This window comes from Phodopus roborovskii, unplaced genomic scaffold (assembly GCF_943737965.1).
Source record: "Phodopus roborovskii unplaced genomic scaffold, PHOROB, whole genome shotgun sequence".
NCBI classification, from domain to species: Eukaryota; Metazoa; Chordata; class Mammalia; order Rodentia; family Cricetidae; genus Phodopus; species Phodopus roborovskii.
Window position 1 is genome coordinate 9092897 of NW_026126563.1, and position 19234 is coordinate 9112130.

General features: G+C 52.1%; 1 protein-coding gene across 1 annotated transcript; it reads left to right on the forward strand.

The window, feature by feature from the left end:
- The first annotated feature begins 4658 nt into the window (after positions 1–4658).
- Siglec15 (sialic acid binding Ig like lectin 15) lies at positions 4659–16919 on the forward strand. Its single transcript, XM_051202107.1, has 6 exons — positions 4659–4710; positions 12371–12430; positions 12788–13171; positions 13847–14218; positions 15257–15287; positions 16793–16919. The coding sequence occupies exons 1-6, from the start codon at positions 4659–4661 to the stop codon at positions 16917–16919; spliced, it is 1026 nt and encodes a 341-aa protein (XP_051058064.1).
- Positions 16920–19234: the final 2315 nt, after the last annotated feature.

The following is a 19234-nucleotide window of genomic DNA, read 5'->3' on the forward strand; positions in this document are numbered from 1 at the left end:
TTTGCCCAGGCAGAAACCTGACTTTCTAGCCACCCAGGTCTGGTCTCAGTGCCTGCATGGAAGACCTGCCTTGTCTAGTTAGAGCCAGGCAGTGCTGAGGGGTTAAATCACACCAGCCTGAAGCCCACTACCTTGAGACTCAACCAGCTCCTCTGCTGTATACTTTGTCTGCTGTATGCTCCATGCTGCTCCTGGACTGACTTCAGTTTCTCTGGCCCAGGTTGACTGAAGCGTCACCTTCTCCAGGTTCAGTCTGATCCAGAGTGCCTGGCTGAGAGCAGCCTTAGTGTCCCCAGAACCAATCTTGCTCTCATGGTCCAACTCTTCCTTACCTTCGCCAGGGCATTCACACAGGTGAACGGCCTCCCCTTCAGCGGGGTTTGTCATGCAGGTTTACAGGTCGTGTAAATCACCACGGCCTCCAAGGCACACCGTCTCTCCTACCTATTCCCTGACCCATGAGATGCCAGTATTCATGTGCCGCTCCCCTCCAAGACCCTACCACATCCGTCTCAATCTTCTCCCTCCCCCAAAGTGATTACAGAAGAAACTGAGGCAAAGGAACATGGATAGAAGAGGAAGGGAATGCTGTGGGTAACTGGGAAGTAACAGGCTCCTCCATTATGGTGGGTTCCATCCTGACAACCCATGGTAAGTCGAAAGCTCATTCAATGCTCCGATCTACCGAGCTACAATGTATGAGATGCCCCACACCCAGGGTGCCACACTCCTTGTGATACTGACCTACGATGAGACAATGGTCTCACTGCCTCCCTTTGGGCAATGTCTTGAAAGGTGACCACACCACAAAGTACAGGCCTAAAGGAAGATTAAAATTAGAAATCTGAAGTACAGATTCTATTGAATGCTTATATCTTTCACATGGCCTCGAAGTCATAAAATCACACACAGAGTCCTCCTAAATAAAATAGTCACCGTGGGCATGTTTCACCTTACTCCTTCTACTGTCCAGATGCCTACCCTAAGAATGTGCGTGTAGACACAGAAAACCTCTAAGAAAACCTTCTGCAGGAAGGACATGAAACTTCTAGAAAAGGGCAAGAATGGGCTCATTTTCCAGAACAGTCTTGGTTCACGACTATTGTCCAGGCGTCCTGACAATTCAGGGTTTGTCCCCGCCACTGCATTGCACCACCAGCACCTGCAAAGCTCAGGTGCTCGGGCCACTGCCGTGGGGAGTTGTCCCTGGCGGAGCTGCTTGTCTTCCCCTCCTTTGCCCTCCCGCCCCTTCCTAATCCTTTTTCTAGACATTCTAAATTCTAGAGGGAAGCCCCGCCTCAATGTCTAAGATGTTAACTGCTAAATGACCGTTTCCATTTACGGAAGCCAGAGCATCTGGTGACCTTTGTACAGGCCTGTCTTTGGTCTTCCGTTCTGTGTACCTGACAACGTTCGGCTTATGAACCAATGTGTGGTTCACCTCGCAGAGAAGTATATGACTGCCCACACAGAACTAGAGTACTCAATGGCCACGTGGGTGGTCTCCCTGGCAGTGCACACAGCTGGCCGCTTATGTTGCCCAAAGGGACCCTGAGGACTTCATTTCCCACCAAACATCTGTGTCTCAAACTTGTCCCCACTCTAGGCTAAAGAGAAGTACATGGGGTACCTTTGGGGAACCCCAGAGCCCAGTTGCCAGGGTTAACACTAGCCAAGCCATCATGGCCATTTACCATGTCACAGGCCCAAGGCAGGATCAAGTTCAAGTTCCCTTGGCAACACAACAAACATCTCAAAGAAACGGGGCATTGCCAACATGGATGAGAAAGTCTGAAGACATAGCAGTGGAGGGGCCACTCATCTCCAGTGCTTTGGGGTCAAATAAATCTCCAGTTGTGATATGCTGGGCAAGTTGTGAGCGCTGGCCTTATGGGTGCTTTCACAGCACAGCCCCTCCTTCGTCATGCGCACCAATAAATGCTACATCCTGTCCAAAAACAAGTAAATGAAAAGAGCTGTAGGCATTAACAGCAAGGAGTGAAGGGCCACAGAAGTGTCCCAAAGAAGAACAAAGGAGACGTACTCTGGGTGACAAAGGCCTGCTCGCCAGACAGACACCTTGAGGTACAAGTCTTTTCCCTCCCTAGAGAGGTCCTGTGCACCTCCAGACTCCCCGGGATCGAGCTGTAAGGGTGGGTTATGACGCTCTAAACTCAATTCCGCCTGCTAATTCTTGTCTCATGAATACTGCCCTTCAAGAAGCAAGCCTCGAGGATCCTAGCCCCGTAACACAGAGAGACTGTAAGAAGACAGAATCAGCTTATTGTCCAGGAATACATACATAAACACCATTCAACTAAGCAGTAACCGTGTGTGTACACTACATACATGTGCTCTGTGTGTGCCTATGCTTTCCACACCCATGGATGCCTGGGCACTGGAAACCCAGACGAAGCTTTGCAAACGTCGGATTCGGGTTTGCCTGCTTACATAGCCACGTAAGCTTCTACTCTATTTATTATTCCTCAAGAACTCTTGTTATAAACCTGTCCTGTTGTGATAAGAGAAGCCCTGGCGTGGCAAAGCCACTCCTTTGGGGAGTTGTCCCGGGCAGAGTTTACCAGCTTTGGCCTCCCCCTAAGGTTCTTGCCCTTTCCTAAGCCTTTTACATCACTCTTTCCCTTTTGCCCAGCATTCTAAATCCCAGAGATAAGGCCACCAAAATGGTTAAGGTGTTAACTGACACATAAACTTCTATCACTTTACAGAACCCATTGCTTCCGGTGACGCTTGTAATACCTCTCCTCCATCTTTAGTTCCGGGCATCCACGTTTTAACTTGCAGAAACATGGCGTGTCTCTCAAAAAAAAAAAAAAAAAATTACAGGAGCTGGTTTCAGGAGATGCAGAACGCTATGATGTGTTGAGAAGAAGACACAAGAGACATGCCAGGAGCAATGAAGACCCCACGTGGGGTCCTGCCCTGCCTTTTTCTCCCCCACGGAATCCCCTTTGCATTCCTAAATCCCACAGGTGGAGCTGTGGCAAGGACGTGAGCTGTAGACCTCCTTCAGAGAAACCCTTGATTAAATCTGATTCCTTCCCAGCAATTGCTGCCGCACTCATTGGCCTCCAAGCGGTGGTCAGCCTGGACGTCACTGCAGTAACATTGGGGCAAGTAGAAGGATGGTGGGTGAAAGTCAGGAGTTAGATAAAGAGACAGAGAGATGACAAGAAAGGTAAGAGAAGGAAGGGTGGGAAACGAGTAAGAAGACGGGGGAAGGGAAGGGGTTGGTTTTATATGTAACTGTAAATTCCCGGGGCAAAGGGCATGCTGCACTCTGCCATGCTGAAGTGATCTGCCACCCACCCTCCACGTGTTCCCGCCACCATCACCTTCATGTCCCAGGTCCCAGATTTCCCGAAGCCCAGCTCTCCCCAGTGCTCAGTTTGGAATAAGATTGCACTGAGGATGGGAGAGGCAAATGACATCCAGTGAGGACCGTGGGCGTGTTTGGTCCTGGCCCTCGGGGAAGGAATTCACTTAGGGAGGGGAAGCTCCCATTCACACCTGGGGAAGCTAAACCACCATACCACTGTGACAGTCTCTTTGAAGGATTCTATTGCCATCCTGCCACACGGGTGGGCTGGCCCTAAGGAGTGAGAGCCTTTGTCTCACAGCAATTTCACAAACTACATCTCGTTTTGTCTCCTACCCCTCAAGGTTGCAAGCCCCACGGCCGTCCAGCATTAGGAAGAACTCAAATGAGGTTCTCACCTGGCAGTTGGGGCCTCTGTGTGGGATGAGAGGATACGAGTCTAGTTCATCACCGTAACGGAATCTGGCCATCACTCCAGTGCCTGTGGTGCCTTCGGTCCTCCAGGCACCATTAGTACACACACACACACACACACACACACACACACACACACACACACACACACACGAGCCCATCAAATCTGGAGGTCCTTCCTTCTCCTCCCAAGGGCTCTGACCTCCACCTAATAATGCCGACCATTGGCATGTACCCTATTGAGAACCAGGAGCTTTGGCATGGCCTGGGACCTGCTGGAGATATGAATGACTAGACCATCTGAGTCTATGTTTAACAAGACTTCATTCAAATTAACTGTCAGAAATGCTGTTCAAGGTGCAGACCCTCTGGAGAAGGTTCTGGTCACAAACAGAACTGTCTGCCAGTCCATGCTAGTCTAATTCTATTCTGGCAATCCCTCACAACCTCCCACAGCCTCACGTCACTGAGTTACTACTTTCACAGGCCCCTCTACACTTCAACAAAGCCTCTGCAGGAATTAATAGTTTTCAAAAAAGAAAAAGGAAGGGGGCCGGGGAGACAAAACCACGTGATATGCTAAAATTTTAAGATGGGAGATTGAGAAGAGGAAGGGGGGGCACGGGCTGCCCTGTTTCTTCCCTCTGCTTCCCTGGTTCCTTTCTGGGAGACTCACGCCAGGGCTTCCCCTTTGTTCTCCACATGACTAAAGTGCACGGGTTCTGCCTAATCACACTGCTGGCTGCTTGGCCGCTTCTCGCCAGTTCCTCCAGCTTGCTTAGACTTCAATGGCCTGCAGACTTGGCACATAGCATATCTACCTGCCTTTGTCACACCCCCTAAGAAGGCTCTCTGTGGTGGCCTGGCAGGGTAGAGAGGCTGCTGGGTCTCCAGACGTCAGAGCATGGAAAGGTCCATCCAACTCCTGGCCTGCTTGGCATGTGTCCTCCAGATGGGTGAGTTTCCCTACTTAATCTGACCCAGAACAGAGAAGGCCTTAGCTATGGTCTTCTCTCCTCAAAATTCAGCAGCTGAGTTTGCCCACAGATCTATGCAGGAGAAAAGCTATGTATTAGAGCGCTGTGGTCCAGAGGGCTGAGGACCAAATCTTGGCCTTGTCTTGGGCTTCCAAGTGTCCTGGGCAGTGCCCTGATTTCATGTGCCTCAGTGTTGACCGCTATACAAAGGGCATGTCCCTACCATTTGCTGTGAGGGGGAAACATCCCTAAAATAAGGAAGAAAGTGCCAGCTCTGGACACATTTTGAGGGTTGCTGTCACCCAACTTGCCCCAGGGACAAGGAGAGACAAGGGCACCACAATCTTGTGGTGTGGTGGCACAGGATAAGGATGGTTCTATGTGGGGGATCAGGCCAATGACAGAGGCTGCACTAACGTGCTAACAGGGACGTTGTGGGGTGAGTGGAAACTTCTCAAGGATGCCTGGCCTACCTGCTTCAGAACCAGGCGAGCACATAAGCTAACACGCAAATTCTTTGGCTTCATCCACGACCTTCAGAATCAGAAATATCAGGCAGCAAAACTCACCTTTGCCAGCCACCTTCTCAGGAGATGCCAGTGTCCAGGGTATTTGAGAGTAGCAAGGACAAATGGCAAAGACAATGCCCAGAAGCCCTTCTCTCCCAAGCAGTCCTTTCCCCAACCCCAGCCTGGGACAGCCTGCCATAACTACTTCTAAATAGTGTCTATGCCATCACATGTGTGACCACCAGGTGCCACATGCCAACATCATAGCATTCTGAGTCATCAAGTCAGCTTCGCTGGTGCGGGGACCGGGAGGAGCTGATGGATGCACCCTGGTGTGTGGGGCTCCAGCTCATACCCTGCCATCCCACAGGGGTAGAGGTGGGCATCGGTAATGGCTGTTTCCCCCCGTCAGGGGATCCAACTCATAAATCTTAAATCTTTCTGTGAGGGTGGGATCTAAGGGGTTAATCGTGCCCTGACCTGGACAGGCAGATCTGTGATTTGCTAAGGACACAGAAATTGATATCAGGTGCAAACTTCAGGAACCAGCCCTGGCATTCATAAGCTATGAGCAGGCCAGATCACTGCAGCCAGGAGGAAATGGGAAGATTGAGTAAGAAGGTCTTTGCTGTTGCCAGCAAGCATTGTGGGAAACCTTGCTCACCTGAGGAAGCCCTACTTAGGAGAAGGACAGAAGCAGAGCAGAACCAGAACCACCCTGAAGAGCAGGACAGGGACCTGGTACGTGAACAACACCCTGTGGTGGGCACTGATTGCAGGCCAGGACCAACCTGAGGCTCTACCTCCCCATTAGCTCAGATGACTGGGACACATCACAACCACACGGCTGGAGAAACAGCACTAGGGGCATCTCTGAAGAGAAATAGAGACTAACCCAGCCTTCCCTCACACCCCTCAGACTCACCCATTCTGTTGTTAAAGGGTAGCTTTCCTGCTGTCCACATTTTCCTCCGCTGACAAGCTGCTCTGCCTCCCACACGGTCAAAGAGACAATGGCTAACTTGAGTGGAAGGGCAGGAGAGCCGGGCAGGACACGGTCCGTGAACAGCAATGTACCCCGTTAGTGAAGTCTGATGGCTAGGCTGAACATAGCTTTTGGTCCCTAAACCTGACCCTCTGGGTACTGCCATGCCTGAGAGACCACTGGGGCCACTCTTGAGAACCCCTGCTAGCACGCCCATGTTTTGAGGAAAACAGCCCCTTACAGATAACTGGGGTCTTCAGGCTGGCTCCAGGCCTACCAGAAATGTTAGCACTGGGGAGAGAGGACAGAGACAGAAGTCTTTGGTAGACTGCAGTTCTCACATCTGACACGATGCCATCCTTCCTGGATGTTCACTCAGTCCATATGACTGCCCACCTGACAGCATTCCACACCCCGCCCTCAAACCATGGAGAGCTATTCTGTAAAGGCCACCATCGCCAGTCTGATTCTTTTTACGTGTCATTCTTTGGCCCTTTCCCCACCAGGAGGTTTACTTCCAGGTCTGGGTCATCCCTGGAGACCTTTAACGCAACCATTATGGAAACATCAGAAGATGCTTGAAGGGGGCCGGTCCCTACCCCCGCCACACACACACACACACTGATAAGCAGTAAGTGTGACTATGCCAGTACCTCACAGGTGGTCCGCACAGACTCCCACCTCCTTTATCACCGAGGGACTGGTGGGAATCTTTGGCCAGCTGCAGCCAAAGCAAAGGTTTCCGAGTCTGATCCAGTTTCGACTCTCCCTGCTCACCGTCTGCAGCTGGGTTCCTCTCCCTTCCTACTTCTGGAGTAGTACATTAAATTACCCCAACCACATCACAATTATGAGGGCATGGTCACTTTGAGGGGCACTCGAGAAGCTTCAGGGGACCTGTAAGCTGCGATGAAAACATCTTGTCTAGGAGCTGTTTGCTGGTTAGTTGGTGTGGCTTACTTTTAAGTACCTAAAATGTTTTAACTAGACATAGCTCTAAAATATTTTATGGGCTGTCAATTTTACCCAAATGTAGCTTTAAGATTTTGGTGAGTTCTTTTCTTAATTGCTGTTTATGTTGTTTGAGAGTCTTATCTTGTAATCCAGATTGGCCTAGGACGTACTATTTAGCCTAGGCTGGCCTTGACTCTTGAATCTTGATCTCCCTGCTTCAGCCTCCTATGGACTAGGAACATACATTTTAGAAGCTGTGGAAAGATAATGCCAGGTGGGCAGTCATCACCAGGAACTGACTGTGTCTCCAGGACGGATGGTATCCCAGCAGTGAGACCTGTCATGCCCAGCCAGCCAGAATTTTAGACTCATTCGCATGAGTGAACACCCTGAAATAGTATTTCATGGAGGAGCGAGCAAGCCAACAAGCATAGACCCTCACCTACGTTCCCACAGTCAATTTCAGAGCCAGGGCTGGAGCCCCTGCCTCTCCATCCAAGGGATGCACCATTGAAACGAGGTAACATTGAGGACAGTGACCTCCCACTCATGTGTACCTGGTACACAGCCTGATGCAGGAGCATGATGAGTCAGAACCCTCAGGGTTTTATTCCTCCCCCGAAGGGCACTATAGGTTGGTCACTTCAGCCCTAGGCTATCTTTTAGCGGAGCACCTGTCACCCAGCCTGATACAAGGTCCTGGTGAGTCATAGCTCTATAGCTTTCCTCCTGTAAACAATGTTTTTACTGTATCACTTCTGCTCTGTGGTTTCGCTGTTTCCATGGACTCCCTCCAGGTTTGGTGAATGCCAGCTACCTTAAATGGCCTTACAAGCAGAAGCCACCTCGTAGCTCTTCAATTTATATTTTCCTTACCAGAGCCAGAATGGTCACCTAGGTTCAGCTATGCCAAAGATGGCATGCTCCCATCATCCAGGGTGGCCCACCCTGGGGGCAGACAGATACTTGGGGCAACAAGAAGAGGGTGGGCTTCCCATTGCCGCCTGGAAGTTGCCAAGCACTAAGGCAGGCAGAGAGAGCATGCAGAAAGTGTCACATTCTGAGTCTAGGATCATCCCTGCCACTTCTTAGCAGGCAGTCAGGAGCTGCCAGAGGCAATGGTAAATGTCACCGGATGCTGCGAGGAGCCAGGATCTCTGCCAAACCAAATGTCTTTGTTCTCTGGACAACACCTGCTCAGGTTGCTCACCTTCACCTTGAACCCTCTGGGCGGGCGGGTCCATCCAAAGAGTCTGCCTAAGAGACAGTCCAAGCATCGCTCCTTTGAGTGTGCTCAGAAAGTGAGCAAGAAGTACATATTTGCCAATGGGAGCCAAAAGGAAGCCTGTGGTGGAGGGCTCTCTCTGTTAGAGCAAACCCTACCCGAGCCTGCCGTTCAGGTCATATTTTATCATACTTCATGGCAGAATACAGATCCGGGCGGAATGCACAGAGGAGTGTTGCCTGAACTCAGAGTAAGGAAGTTCAGCCTCTATTACCATTTTCTCATGGCAAAGCTGATGGAAATAGCACATCCCCACCTTGCCTCCCCTGGTAGCAGAGCCCTCACTACGCTGACCTGGAATTCTGCCTGCCCATGTCCACTTTGAGTGTTGCTGTGGTATTAGCTAGGGAACTTTCCCCCAAACTTCAAGGCAAATATTTGTTTTTGGTTTTCTTGCAAGCCCCACCCCCAGGCTTTTACCTTTAAAACCTTAAATGTTACTATTGACAGCCGAAGGCAGGACAGGCAATGAGCAGATGAAGAGCCTTGCAAACCTTCTGTGTGAGCTAAGAAGCTTCTGAATGTATTGTGCAGTCCCTGCAGAAAGCTGGGGAAGTAGCAAGGAAATGCTGCATTTCAGTGCATCTTAAAATACTGCATTAAAATCCAAAAGGGGAGGTAGGGCTGGGGGTGGTGTTGCACACCTTTAATTTCAGTGCTTGGGAGGTAGAGGCAGGAGGATCTCTGTGAGTTCGAGGCCAGCCTGGTCTACAAAGCTACACAGAGAAACCCTGATTTGAAAAATCCTCACCCCCCCCAAAAAAACATTACATTAAAATACTAAGGCAGCCAAAAAGAAAATAAGAAAGAAAAAACCTGGTTCTTTGGACTTTAAAATTGTTTGTATTGGCTTATTTTATTTTTGTTTAATCAAATAAAGAAAATATATTTTACAACTGTTCTTAAGCAACTGAGCCTGGAGGCTAAGGTAAGAATATAAATACAGGAGGTAAAACCACCAGAGGTGAGCCAAGGCTGTCAGGAGTTGGTCACCAACTGGCCTTGCCAAGTCACTTTGTGATCCACAAGTCCCAGATGCCCTTCTCACAGACGGGCCAGTGATGGCATCTCATGGGGTTGCTGTGTGTTTTAAATGGGATGAGGAATGACCCACCCCTTTCCTAGGCAGTCTGACCTCCATCGTGTCTTCTCGGCCCCGTGATGCCCTTGCCTCACGCTTTCTTTCTCAGTGTTTTGAGACAGGGTTCCATGTATCTTGAACTCCCTGTGCACTCCCATCACCCCTCTTCCTGGGTGCTGGGGGCACAGGCACACGCACACTCGTCTTCTGGGGGCACAGGCACACGCACACGCACACGCGTCTTCTGGGGGCACACGCACACGCACACGCGTCTTCTGGGGGCACAGGCACACGCACGCGCGTCTTCTGGGGGCACACGCACACGCACACGCACGCGCGTCTTCTGGGGGCACACGCACACGCACGCGCGTCTTCTGGGGGCACACGCACACGCGTCTTCTGGGGGCACAGGCACACGCACACGCACATGCGTCTTCTGGGGGCACACGCACACGCGTCTTCTGGGGGCACAGGCACACGCACACGCACACGCGTCTTCTGGGGGCACACCGTATGGCTGGTCCTTTGGTTCTCCTGTCCCTTGTGCACAGACTGTCGCCCCAGGTCTTAGTGGAATTCCCTACATTCTCTGGGCTCTGCACACATGTACCTCTTCTCTGATGGACTCCACAGCTCCTGCCTGCTATACACAATCCGCGCATACTCTCTACGGCAGCCCCCATCCTCCCCACAGCTTGACCCCTTTTACCCCAGGGTACAGGGGAGAGATGCCAGAGACAGGTTTGGGACTCCAAGAAGAGAATTCTGACAGGGGTGATTCCACAGAGAACAGAGCTTGAATAGGAGGGAGCCGGTGAGTGAAAGTGGGCTGGGAACCATCTTCAGACAAAGACAATGTTGTTTGTGTCCTTTGGTAGAGCATCTGGCAGAGTGCAGCCTAATTACATGTTCACTGATCTTCCTTCATCCAGCTCCAGCAGGCTGATAGGGTACCCTGCTCATCTTTGTCTGCACAGCTCATAGCCCAGCATCTGGCATGGAGTGCAGAAGTATCCAATACTCGTTTGCTGGATTGATGAATGCACAATAGCAGACAAGGCACAGGCAATCAGTGTCTGACCCCGGGGGCCCAAAAGATGCAAAGAGCAAGCAGGCTAAGGTCACGGAGGGTAGGAAGCACAGGGAAACTGAGGCAGAGGCTGAGGGTGCACACCCATAATCCCAGCTTCTAGGAAGAGGAGGCAGGAGGATTGCAAACCCAAGGTCTGTTTGAACCACATAGTAGGACCCCATCCCAACAACAACAAAAAAAAAATCAGAAGGGCATAATGGTGTTCGCCTGTAGTCCAGCACTCGAGGAGCTACAGCAAAGGACTAAGTTTGAGTCAGATTGGAATATGCAGCGAATTCCAGGCCAGCTCACACTACATTGTCAGAAGGACAGATAGATGACAGACAGACCGGCTGACGAAACTTTCTTCAGTTAGAAGTACTGACGGGATGGACACCATCCTCAGTTTCATCACACTTGAAAAGCAGCCCTTTGGTTCCCAACAACTGAACAAACAAGTTCTTACTAAGGGTAAATGTCAAGCCCTCCACTTGTATTCAAACATGTAATTCAACTTGTCCAGAACAAAGAGATTACTGGGAAAAAAAAAACCCAACAACAACAAAGCAGGTGTTATGAAAAGGAGCTGTGGTCTTCCGGCTGTGTGCCCACAGCAGGACCTGGCTGGAGGTGCAGCAGCCCAGCCCAAGGGGCATAAGAACTCCCCACTCTGCAGAAGCCACACACTAGGGCCACCTGGGGCAGGGTTTGAAGGGAAAGGAAAGGGGGAAGGCACAGGGGAAGGATCCAGCCTCTCCCCTGTAATGAGACTAGCCATGGTAAGCTCCTGCCAGCGCCAGCATGGGCATGTACATGCTCCCTCCGCAATGGCAGGTCTGGAGTGCCTCTGTGCAGGAGTTCCCTGCCCATCCACAGGCATGTGGGCTCCATGGGAGATGGGCCACCTACCAGTGGTGTCCTGAGGGTATTTCTACCCAAGTCAATGACGCTAACTGGCCACAAAGAGCGCTGGGTTGGCATGGGGGTTTGGGGGAGCTGGCCTTTTCTCTTTCTACTTGCCTTCATTTACACATCTCTAACAATCTCTGCCCCGTCTTTTTGCTTTCAGCGCAGATGGCATGGTGCTTATAAAGGAACTGTGTATAACACAATTCTAACTATTCCCTGTAAAGGTCCCTTTTGTGCACTGTGCCCCAGGACACTGGCTAGACAGGCACCTGAGCCTCTTAGAGAGGTACCACCCTGGGATTAGCCTCTGAGGCTGAGCACCTGCACCTTCAAAGCCATAGCAACACAGGGCCCTGCGGTTTGCCAGCCCTGGGTGAACTGGAGGCAGGGCTCAGCTTCCAACCCTTAACTCCACATCCGGAAGACTATTCACTGGGTAGATTAGTGAGTCTAATGACCCTTTCCACAGAGCAAGGAGGGAATGCAGAGCCCACCACTCTGGTCTAGTGTTTCCTGGACACTGCCCCTGTAAGAAGCCAGCCCAGGACATAGTTCCCTTGGACTGACTCTGGTTCTAAAGAAATTGTTCCTGCCATCTCAACACGTGTGTGTCTCAAAGCACTGTCCCCTCCCTGCCAGGGCCCCAGTTTCTCCTCTACAAAGGAAACTTAGTGGCTCAACTGAACCCACAGCTTTTTGCCTTCAAGGCACTAATACACCGGCTGTGGACCCAGAAATGTCTTACTTGAAGGCTGGCTTTGCCTCAACCTGGATGTGGCCTCAATTATTTAACTTTGTGCCTCGGTTTATTAACATGTAACAGGGTATCTATGCTTATCTGTAGGCTCGCTTGTGAGAACTACGAGAGATGCTCTGGGGGATTTGCTCGACACAGAGGTGCACAGTAAGTGATTTTCACCATCTTAAGGGTCTTGTAATCTTGGGATATCACAGCGTTTCCACAACTACTCAGGTTTCAGGTGGGGAGACATGCTAAAGAGCTGTATCCACAACTAGGTCACACGCCATGAATGAGGTGGTCTGGAGAAACCTCCATCCCGTCCCCTTTCTCTTAGTCATGGTCTAGAGAGATGTCTCTAAAGTCAGGAAATGGAGTTCCAGCTGAAGGGAACTGAGCGCTGCCTGAGTCCTGGTGTTTGCTGCCCTCGGGGACGGGGGCGGGTAACAGGGAGAGGAGATGCCACCACAGGTCAGGGACCGAGTCTCCCCAGGCTATGTCTCATGTGTCCCTGGCCAGCAGGTGCGCCGGAGCAGCGCTGGTCCATGCAGGTGCCAGCGGAGGTGAGCGCGGAGGCGGGCGAGGCGGCGATGCTGCCCTGCACCTTCACGCACCCGCACCGCCACTACGACGGGCCGCTGACGGCCATCTGGCGCGCGGGCGAGCCGTACGCGGGCCCGCAGGTGTTCCGGTGCACCGTGGCACGCGGCAGCGAGCTGTGCCAGACGGCGCTGAGCCTGCAGGGCCGCTTCCGCCTGCTGGGCAACCCGCGCCGCAACGACCTGTCCGTGCGCGTCGAGCGCCTCGCCCTGGCGGACAGTGGCCGCTACTTCTGCCGCGTGGAGTTTGCCGGCGACGCCCACGACCGCTATGAGAGCCGCCACGGGGTCCGGCTGCGCGTGACGGGTAAGGCGGGCTGGCGGTCAAGGGGCGTAGGACCCAACTTCCCCACAACCCTGTTGTGCTAGGTGCCAGGGAGGCCCCCCGAGAACTTGGTAGAAATGCAGAATTCAGATCCTAGGAAAGGCTGGGCAGGGGCTTGTAGGTGGTGTCCGGATGCTCATAAACACCCGTAGCTGGCAAGGAAGGGGAGAAAAATCAAGCAACCAGTAATCCTAAAGACGGCAGGGGTGCAGTAGGGGGCGTGGCCACCCTCTGAAGAATTTCTCACCCTGCCCCCACCCCCTGCACATCCCTTATGCCTAGAGAACTATTGCAGCTGGCGCCCTCCCTGCGTCCTGACCATTGGGTGAGCACCATCTGCAAAGTCCAGCAGTCTAAGCAACACACAAGTCTTAGTTTGCCAAATCTCAGGGACCCCGTAAAACAAAGGCAATTGTGATCACCCGTTTACGCACGGAGAAACTGAGGCAAAGAAGGCAATAGCTTGCTAAGACCACGGCTGCAATAGGACCCGGGCAGCCTGGCGCCCAGGTGTTCTGCTCCTCTTTGGGCGCTCCCTTACCCTACCCTTCCAGCTTGGGGGTCGCCACTCCTTGCCTTGCCAAGCCGTCGCCTCTCTCACGCTTTCGGGGCGCTGTCCTCTGCCGGGTGACCCGCGCCTGCCTTCTTCCCCCGCAGCTGCGCCCCGGATCATCAACATCTCGGTGCTGCCAGGCCCCGCGCACGTCTTCCGCGCGCTCTGCACGGCCGAGGGGGAGCCCCCGCCTACCCTCTCCTGGTCGGGCCCGGCCCTGGGCAACGGCACAGCTGCCATGCCGGGCCAGGCTCACGGCTACCAGGTGACCGCCGAGCTGCCCGCGCTGACCCGTGATGGCCGCTACACGTGCACGGCAGCCAATAGCCTGGGCCACGCGGAGGCCAGCGTCTACCTGTTCCGCTTCCATGGCGCCTCTGGAACCTCGACGCTGGCACTCCTGCTCGGGGCGCTGGGCCTCAAGGCGCTGCTGCTGCTTGGCGTTATGGGTGCGCGCGCCACCCGCCGTCGACTAGGTGGGTGCAACCCAGCTTTGGGTGGGTGTCCGGGGGAGGACAGGGGCTCGCTCTCCTTTCTGGCCGTCCCCTTGGCATAACACATCAGAGCATCCTTTCTCCAACTGCACCAGCTCAGTTCCTTCTCTGCTTGGAGCTCCAGAGGTGGGATCTGCCTAAGGCTCTTTGCAATGAGCCACGGCACTGCAAAGTACCTTGCTTTTGGCACAGTCACACAGATAGTGACCCAGTCCTGTCAGCTGTAGAACACCTAACACCAGACCACAAATCGTGCTCCATAAACATCAGGCCTCAGGCTTCCCCTTACATTGTAACTAGCATCTTGAGGCCCTGGGGTTATGGACCATGATGCTGAGGACTCAAAGATGCCTGGATGTGATTGCCTGCCAGCACGTGGAAGACTGAGTCTGCAGAGCTTTGCAGTACCAGTGGGGCCCCGTCCCTGTCCCCCGCCCCAGAAGGGCTCCCATAGATCCCGGAAAGTGTAGAAGGCAGAGGACATGATGATATGCTGAGGCTTTAATAAGTGAGGTGAGAACTAAGTCTGTAAGGATGCATGAGCTCGGAAGACATGAATGGCACTCCTGGCTGGGGAACTCTACCTCTTTTAGAAAGTCTCCCCATGCTGCTGTCCTGACCTTGATGGAACATCTGCTTGATGAGCATCCCGGAGGTTGCTTCTCGGAGCCTTTCAGTGCTCCCAGACATTAGCCTCACGCTCTCCAGGGATGAAGAGCAGAACTGGTCTCAGTGCCCCAGCTGCTAACCCTGCTGTGACCCTGCTGGCTTCTCAAACTTAACAGAACACAGTTGCATGGTAGGGCCCTCCCTCAGAAAGGAAGTTCTGCTCTGTTGGACCTCCCTTAACCCACAAGTTAACGCCTATTCACCTATCAGATAAGGGCTCACGGCCATGTCAGCCAGCTATCCCTCGGCTGCCTGCTGCACATTTCCTGGGGACCCCTTCTCACAGTGGGGTGGGTGGGTTGGAGGCTACAGTGTAAAGTCACAGCTGCTTTCTCTGGGTCCCTCACACAGATCACCTGGTCACGCAGGACACCCCTCCACGGTAAGTGCGATTACTGCCCTTCCCGCCCCACCCCTGTCTAGTCTCATTGGCCCAGGGATGCCAGTTTCTCAGAACTGGTAGCATGAGGAGAAAGAACAGGCTTAGAGCAAAGTTAGGGTAGTAGGGCTGGACTAGGACCTGTGTCATAACCAAACACCTTGCGCCTCCATCCAGCACACCATTCTTGGGACAGAGTAGGCCAGGCTGGCTTGTTCCCCTGACTCAACACACAAGGAGCGTGGTGTCCATGACCATAAATAAAAGCACCAAGCTGTTTTCCTCTTGTTTCTTCCAGCATTCTGGAAACGCTGGCCTTGTAAGGACGCCATTGGAGGAAGACTGCTTCTCCTGGGTTACTGCTGCTTCCCAGACAAAATCACCAAAAACCTGGCTTAGTTGGGGGATCTAGAAAGGCATTAACCCAGGGTCCATTCTTTCCTCTTTGGTGTCTACCCTAGTAAAGGCCCATGTTGAAGGAGAAAGAACTTAGTGCTAGATGGCTCTGCCTGGTGCTGGCTGAGGGACCCAAGTCTCCCCAGCTGCCTGCTCAAGTCTTGATAACCTGTCATATGTGTGTTTCCTTTATTGATACACGAGAGCAAAGTCACATCACTACCTAATACTTACTGAATACCTGCAGTATGGCAGGCAATGATCTGGATGCTAAAGAGACAGAAAAAGCATCCAAACTTGTACCCCAAGGTTTACAGCTTTTCATGACCACATAGCAAGACCATCTGAGATTGTTGAGTTGTAACAGGACTTGAACCAGGTGATAAAGCAGAGCCCTGGTGTGTGGCCAGTTGGCTGGGACTCCTTTAAGTCAGGATATTTTCTCTGAAGACACATCCCTGAAGAGACCATGCCTGATGTTGGAGCCAGGGTGGCCAAGGTGGATATATGGCTCAGGGGGAAAATTGCAAATACAAAGGTCAGGCAGGATGTGGGAGGGAGGAAGGCATGGAAATGTGGGGTGGGCAGGCAAGGTTGGGGGTGATTCTGAGTGAGGTAGAAGTCGGAATGCTTTGAGGTCCTATGTGAGAAGTCACATTCAGAGGGGCCCTGGAGGGAGACCCAGAGGAAGGCTGCTGTTCCTTCTGTCCTGACATCAACTCTGAGGGTAAAGTAGGGAAAGAGGACACTCAAGGTTGGAGCCAAGTCCTGGTCACAGAGATGAGGGGGGAAGAGGGGAGTGAGGGAAAGGGCTGTGGTGTGCTTAGAACAGGCGAGGGGAGAGGTTGGAGGTGTGGGTGTTTGGAAAGCAGTCAGACCTGGGGACATTGGAGACATGAAGCTGGTTTTGAAGTCCCTGACAAAGTTACTTTGTAAGAGATGGTGAGCATGGTTGGAGATGCTGTTGCCTATCCTACATTAATCAGCCTTGCTGGATCTGACTCCAATGCCTCCCATACGGTGTCTTCCTTGACCTATTACTGAGAAACAGCTCAGGAAGTCAAGGACCTCACCAAAAATTGGGTGGTAAGTCAGTTTTCTCCTGTCTGCAGATCTCAGGCTCAAGAGTCCAATTACGAAAATTTGAACCAAATGAGGCCCCCAGGCCACCAACTTCCACGTGTTTACTCTGAGGAACTCCTTGGCCATCACCATCCAATCGTGCACCATGAGAAATGAAAGACAGTACCAGGCTGGACCTGTACAGCTCCTAATTCCCAGGTTTCTCAGCAGCTGTGGGCCATGCAACTTCCAAGGGGACCCAGGACTCTACTCACAGAGGTTCATAGCCCTGTGGTATTATGCCAGTGGAGCCAACAACCTGGAGATATGTATGTATGTATGTGTATGTATATGTATATATAGTAAAGCAGACGGGAAACTAGCCATAAGGTCTGGAGGTCCCGGCTCCAGCCTGTTCTGGCACCAATTTGCGGTGTACAACAGGACATTTTCTTCACATCCCTGGAACTCAGCTGCTCCATGACTGGCCAGTTTGTCAGAAACCAAGGAACCAGTAGATCTGAAGTGGGCCTTTGGACATGTAGAATTGAGATAAGTGTGGCCCTGCTCAGCCTTTAGAGAGCAAAACACTCCGGAGCATAAGTCTGGGGCTGGAGCTATGCAAACTTCCCAGAGGAACAGCAAGCCCTGGAAACTTGATAGCAAGAAGAGGCCTGGACCCCCCTGTGATCTCCACAGTGACTGCCCCAGCCCTCTGCCCGACTGTGATCACGTCAGCTAATCCTCACTGCTTTGAGCTGGGGCCCCCAGGAGAAGGAAACAGAAGACCCATTGCTTCAAAGCATCTGAAAGCCACAAGTGGAGCTGGAGGCCTGGAGGGCACTGGGTTCTTGGGAATAAGGCAGCCATGGCTGACCTCTCTCTGCAGCGCACACCCTCCTAGGATGTGCAAAGTCCAAGAGCACTGGCAATTTCTCCCCACTTGCCCGAGCCCAGCCAGGTCAGCCTTGAGAGCAGTACCTTCCCTATCTATAGTTCAGTGTGCATCTGTGGATCCTGGCGAAGAAGAGGTGTACTTGGGACCAAGTAAGCCATGAGACAGACCATGTTTTTCTGGAGACCATCTCTATAGGTTGAGGGTAGTGGGCTTCCAAGTTTCCCTCCATACCAGAGCCTCAGACAAGGCAAAGGGATGGTGACAGCTCATAGTTGTCTGTGAGTTATACAGGATCCAGCAAGAGCTGCTAAGAGATTGCAGGAGTTGACATCTGGACCTCCCTGCACAGGGGAGCATTAGGGCATCTCCAGAGAGAGCCTTGCATCACCAATGGAAGAGATGGGGACATGGTTATGGTGTGGACTAGGGACTGTTTTAATACCCAAGAAAATCATATGAATTACTGCTTACATATTTTGTTGGGTTAGGAATTGGTATTGGGGATCATGAGGCTAAAGAAGACATCAATGACAGTTGGGGAAGCTAGGCTGTACTGCAATATATGTATGTATGTATACACACACACACACACACACATATGGGGGAGAAAAGGGGAGGGATTTATTAGAATGATTGACAGGCTGTAGTCCAGTTAGCCCAAGAGTGGCTGTCTACCAAAGGAAAGTCTAAGAATCCAGGAGTTGTTCAGTCTCAGCTGGTCTTCAGTACTTGCCAGAATCCCAGAGAAGTAGGCTCTAAAGCCAGTGAAGGGAACAGATTTGCCAGCAAGAGCAAGCAGGCAGTAAGGACAAACTTCCGGTTTCTGTCTTTATCTAGGCTGCCAGCAGAAGGTGTGCCCAGATTAAAGGTGGGTCTCCCCACCTCGAAGGATCAGGATTAAAGGTGGGTCTCCCCACTTCAAAAGATTTAAGTAAGAAACACCCTCACAGGTGTACCCAGCTGCTTGGGTTTTAATTCATCACATACATAGTCAAGTGGACAGCCAAGAACAGCCCATTCCCACTGCAGATTGGCGGGGAGGTTCACTGTTGGTAATTGGGAACCCAGATCACGGGAAATCCATCTCTGATGTCGTGAATCGCTACACTGGAGATAAAAAGAATCCTCCACAAGACATCCTGCTGATCACTGAGCCTGCTCAGCCAAGAGAACAAGCAGTAGCCCTAAATGGTGGATAAGGAACGCTAGGGAAAGTCTCGAGAACACTGGGAAAGGCATTGGTCAACACCACAGCAGCCCCTTCCGGAAACTCAAGCTTGTAAGCCGCACAGTAAGTCCAAAGCCACGCACACGAAAGGGATAACTGGCCCTGTCTTGGGAAGGCCTTCTGGAAGAGCCTACGTGAAGATGGTCCACACTGGCTGTGCTCACGAGATAGACAATAGGGAGCGTAGAGATTGGAAGGTAGGAAGAGGGGGCATTTGAAGCACAGGAAAAATGCAAGCAAAGATGGCATGGTATGGATGCATCTGTTTGTTCCTGGAGCATGAAGGGAGAGGCCGGATGTGAACAAAGTGGACAGAACACTACTGGACGGAGGGTGCTGCCCTGTTGTGTTGCCCAGAGAAGACTG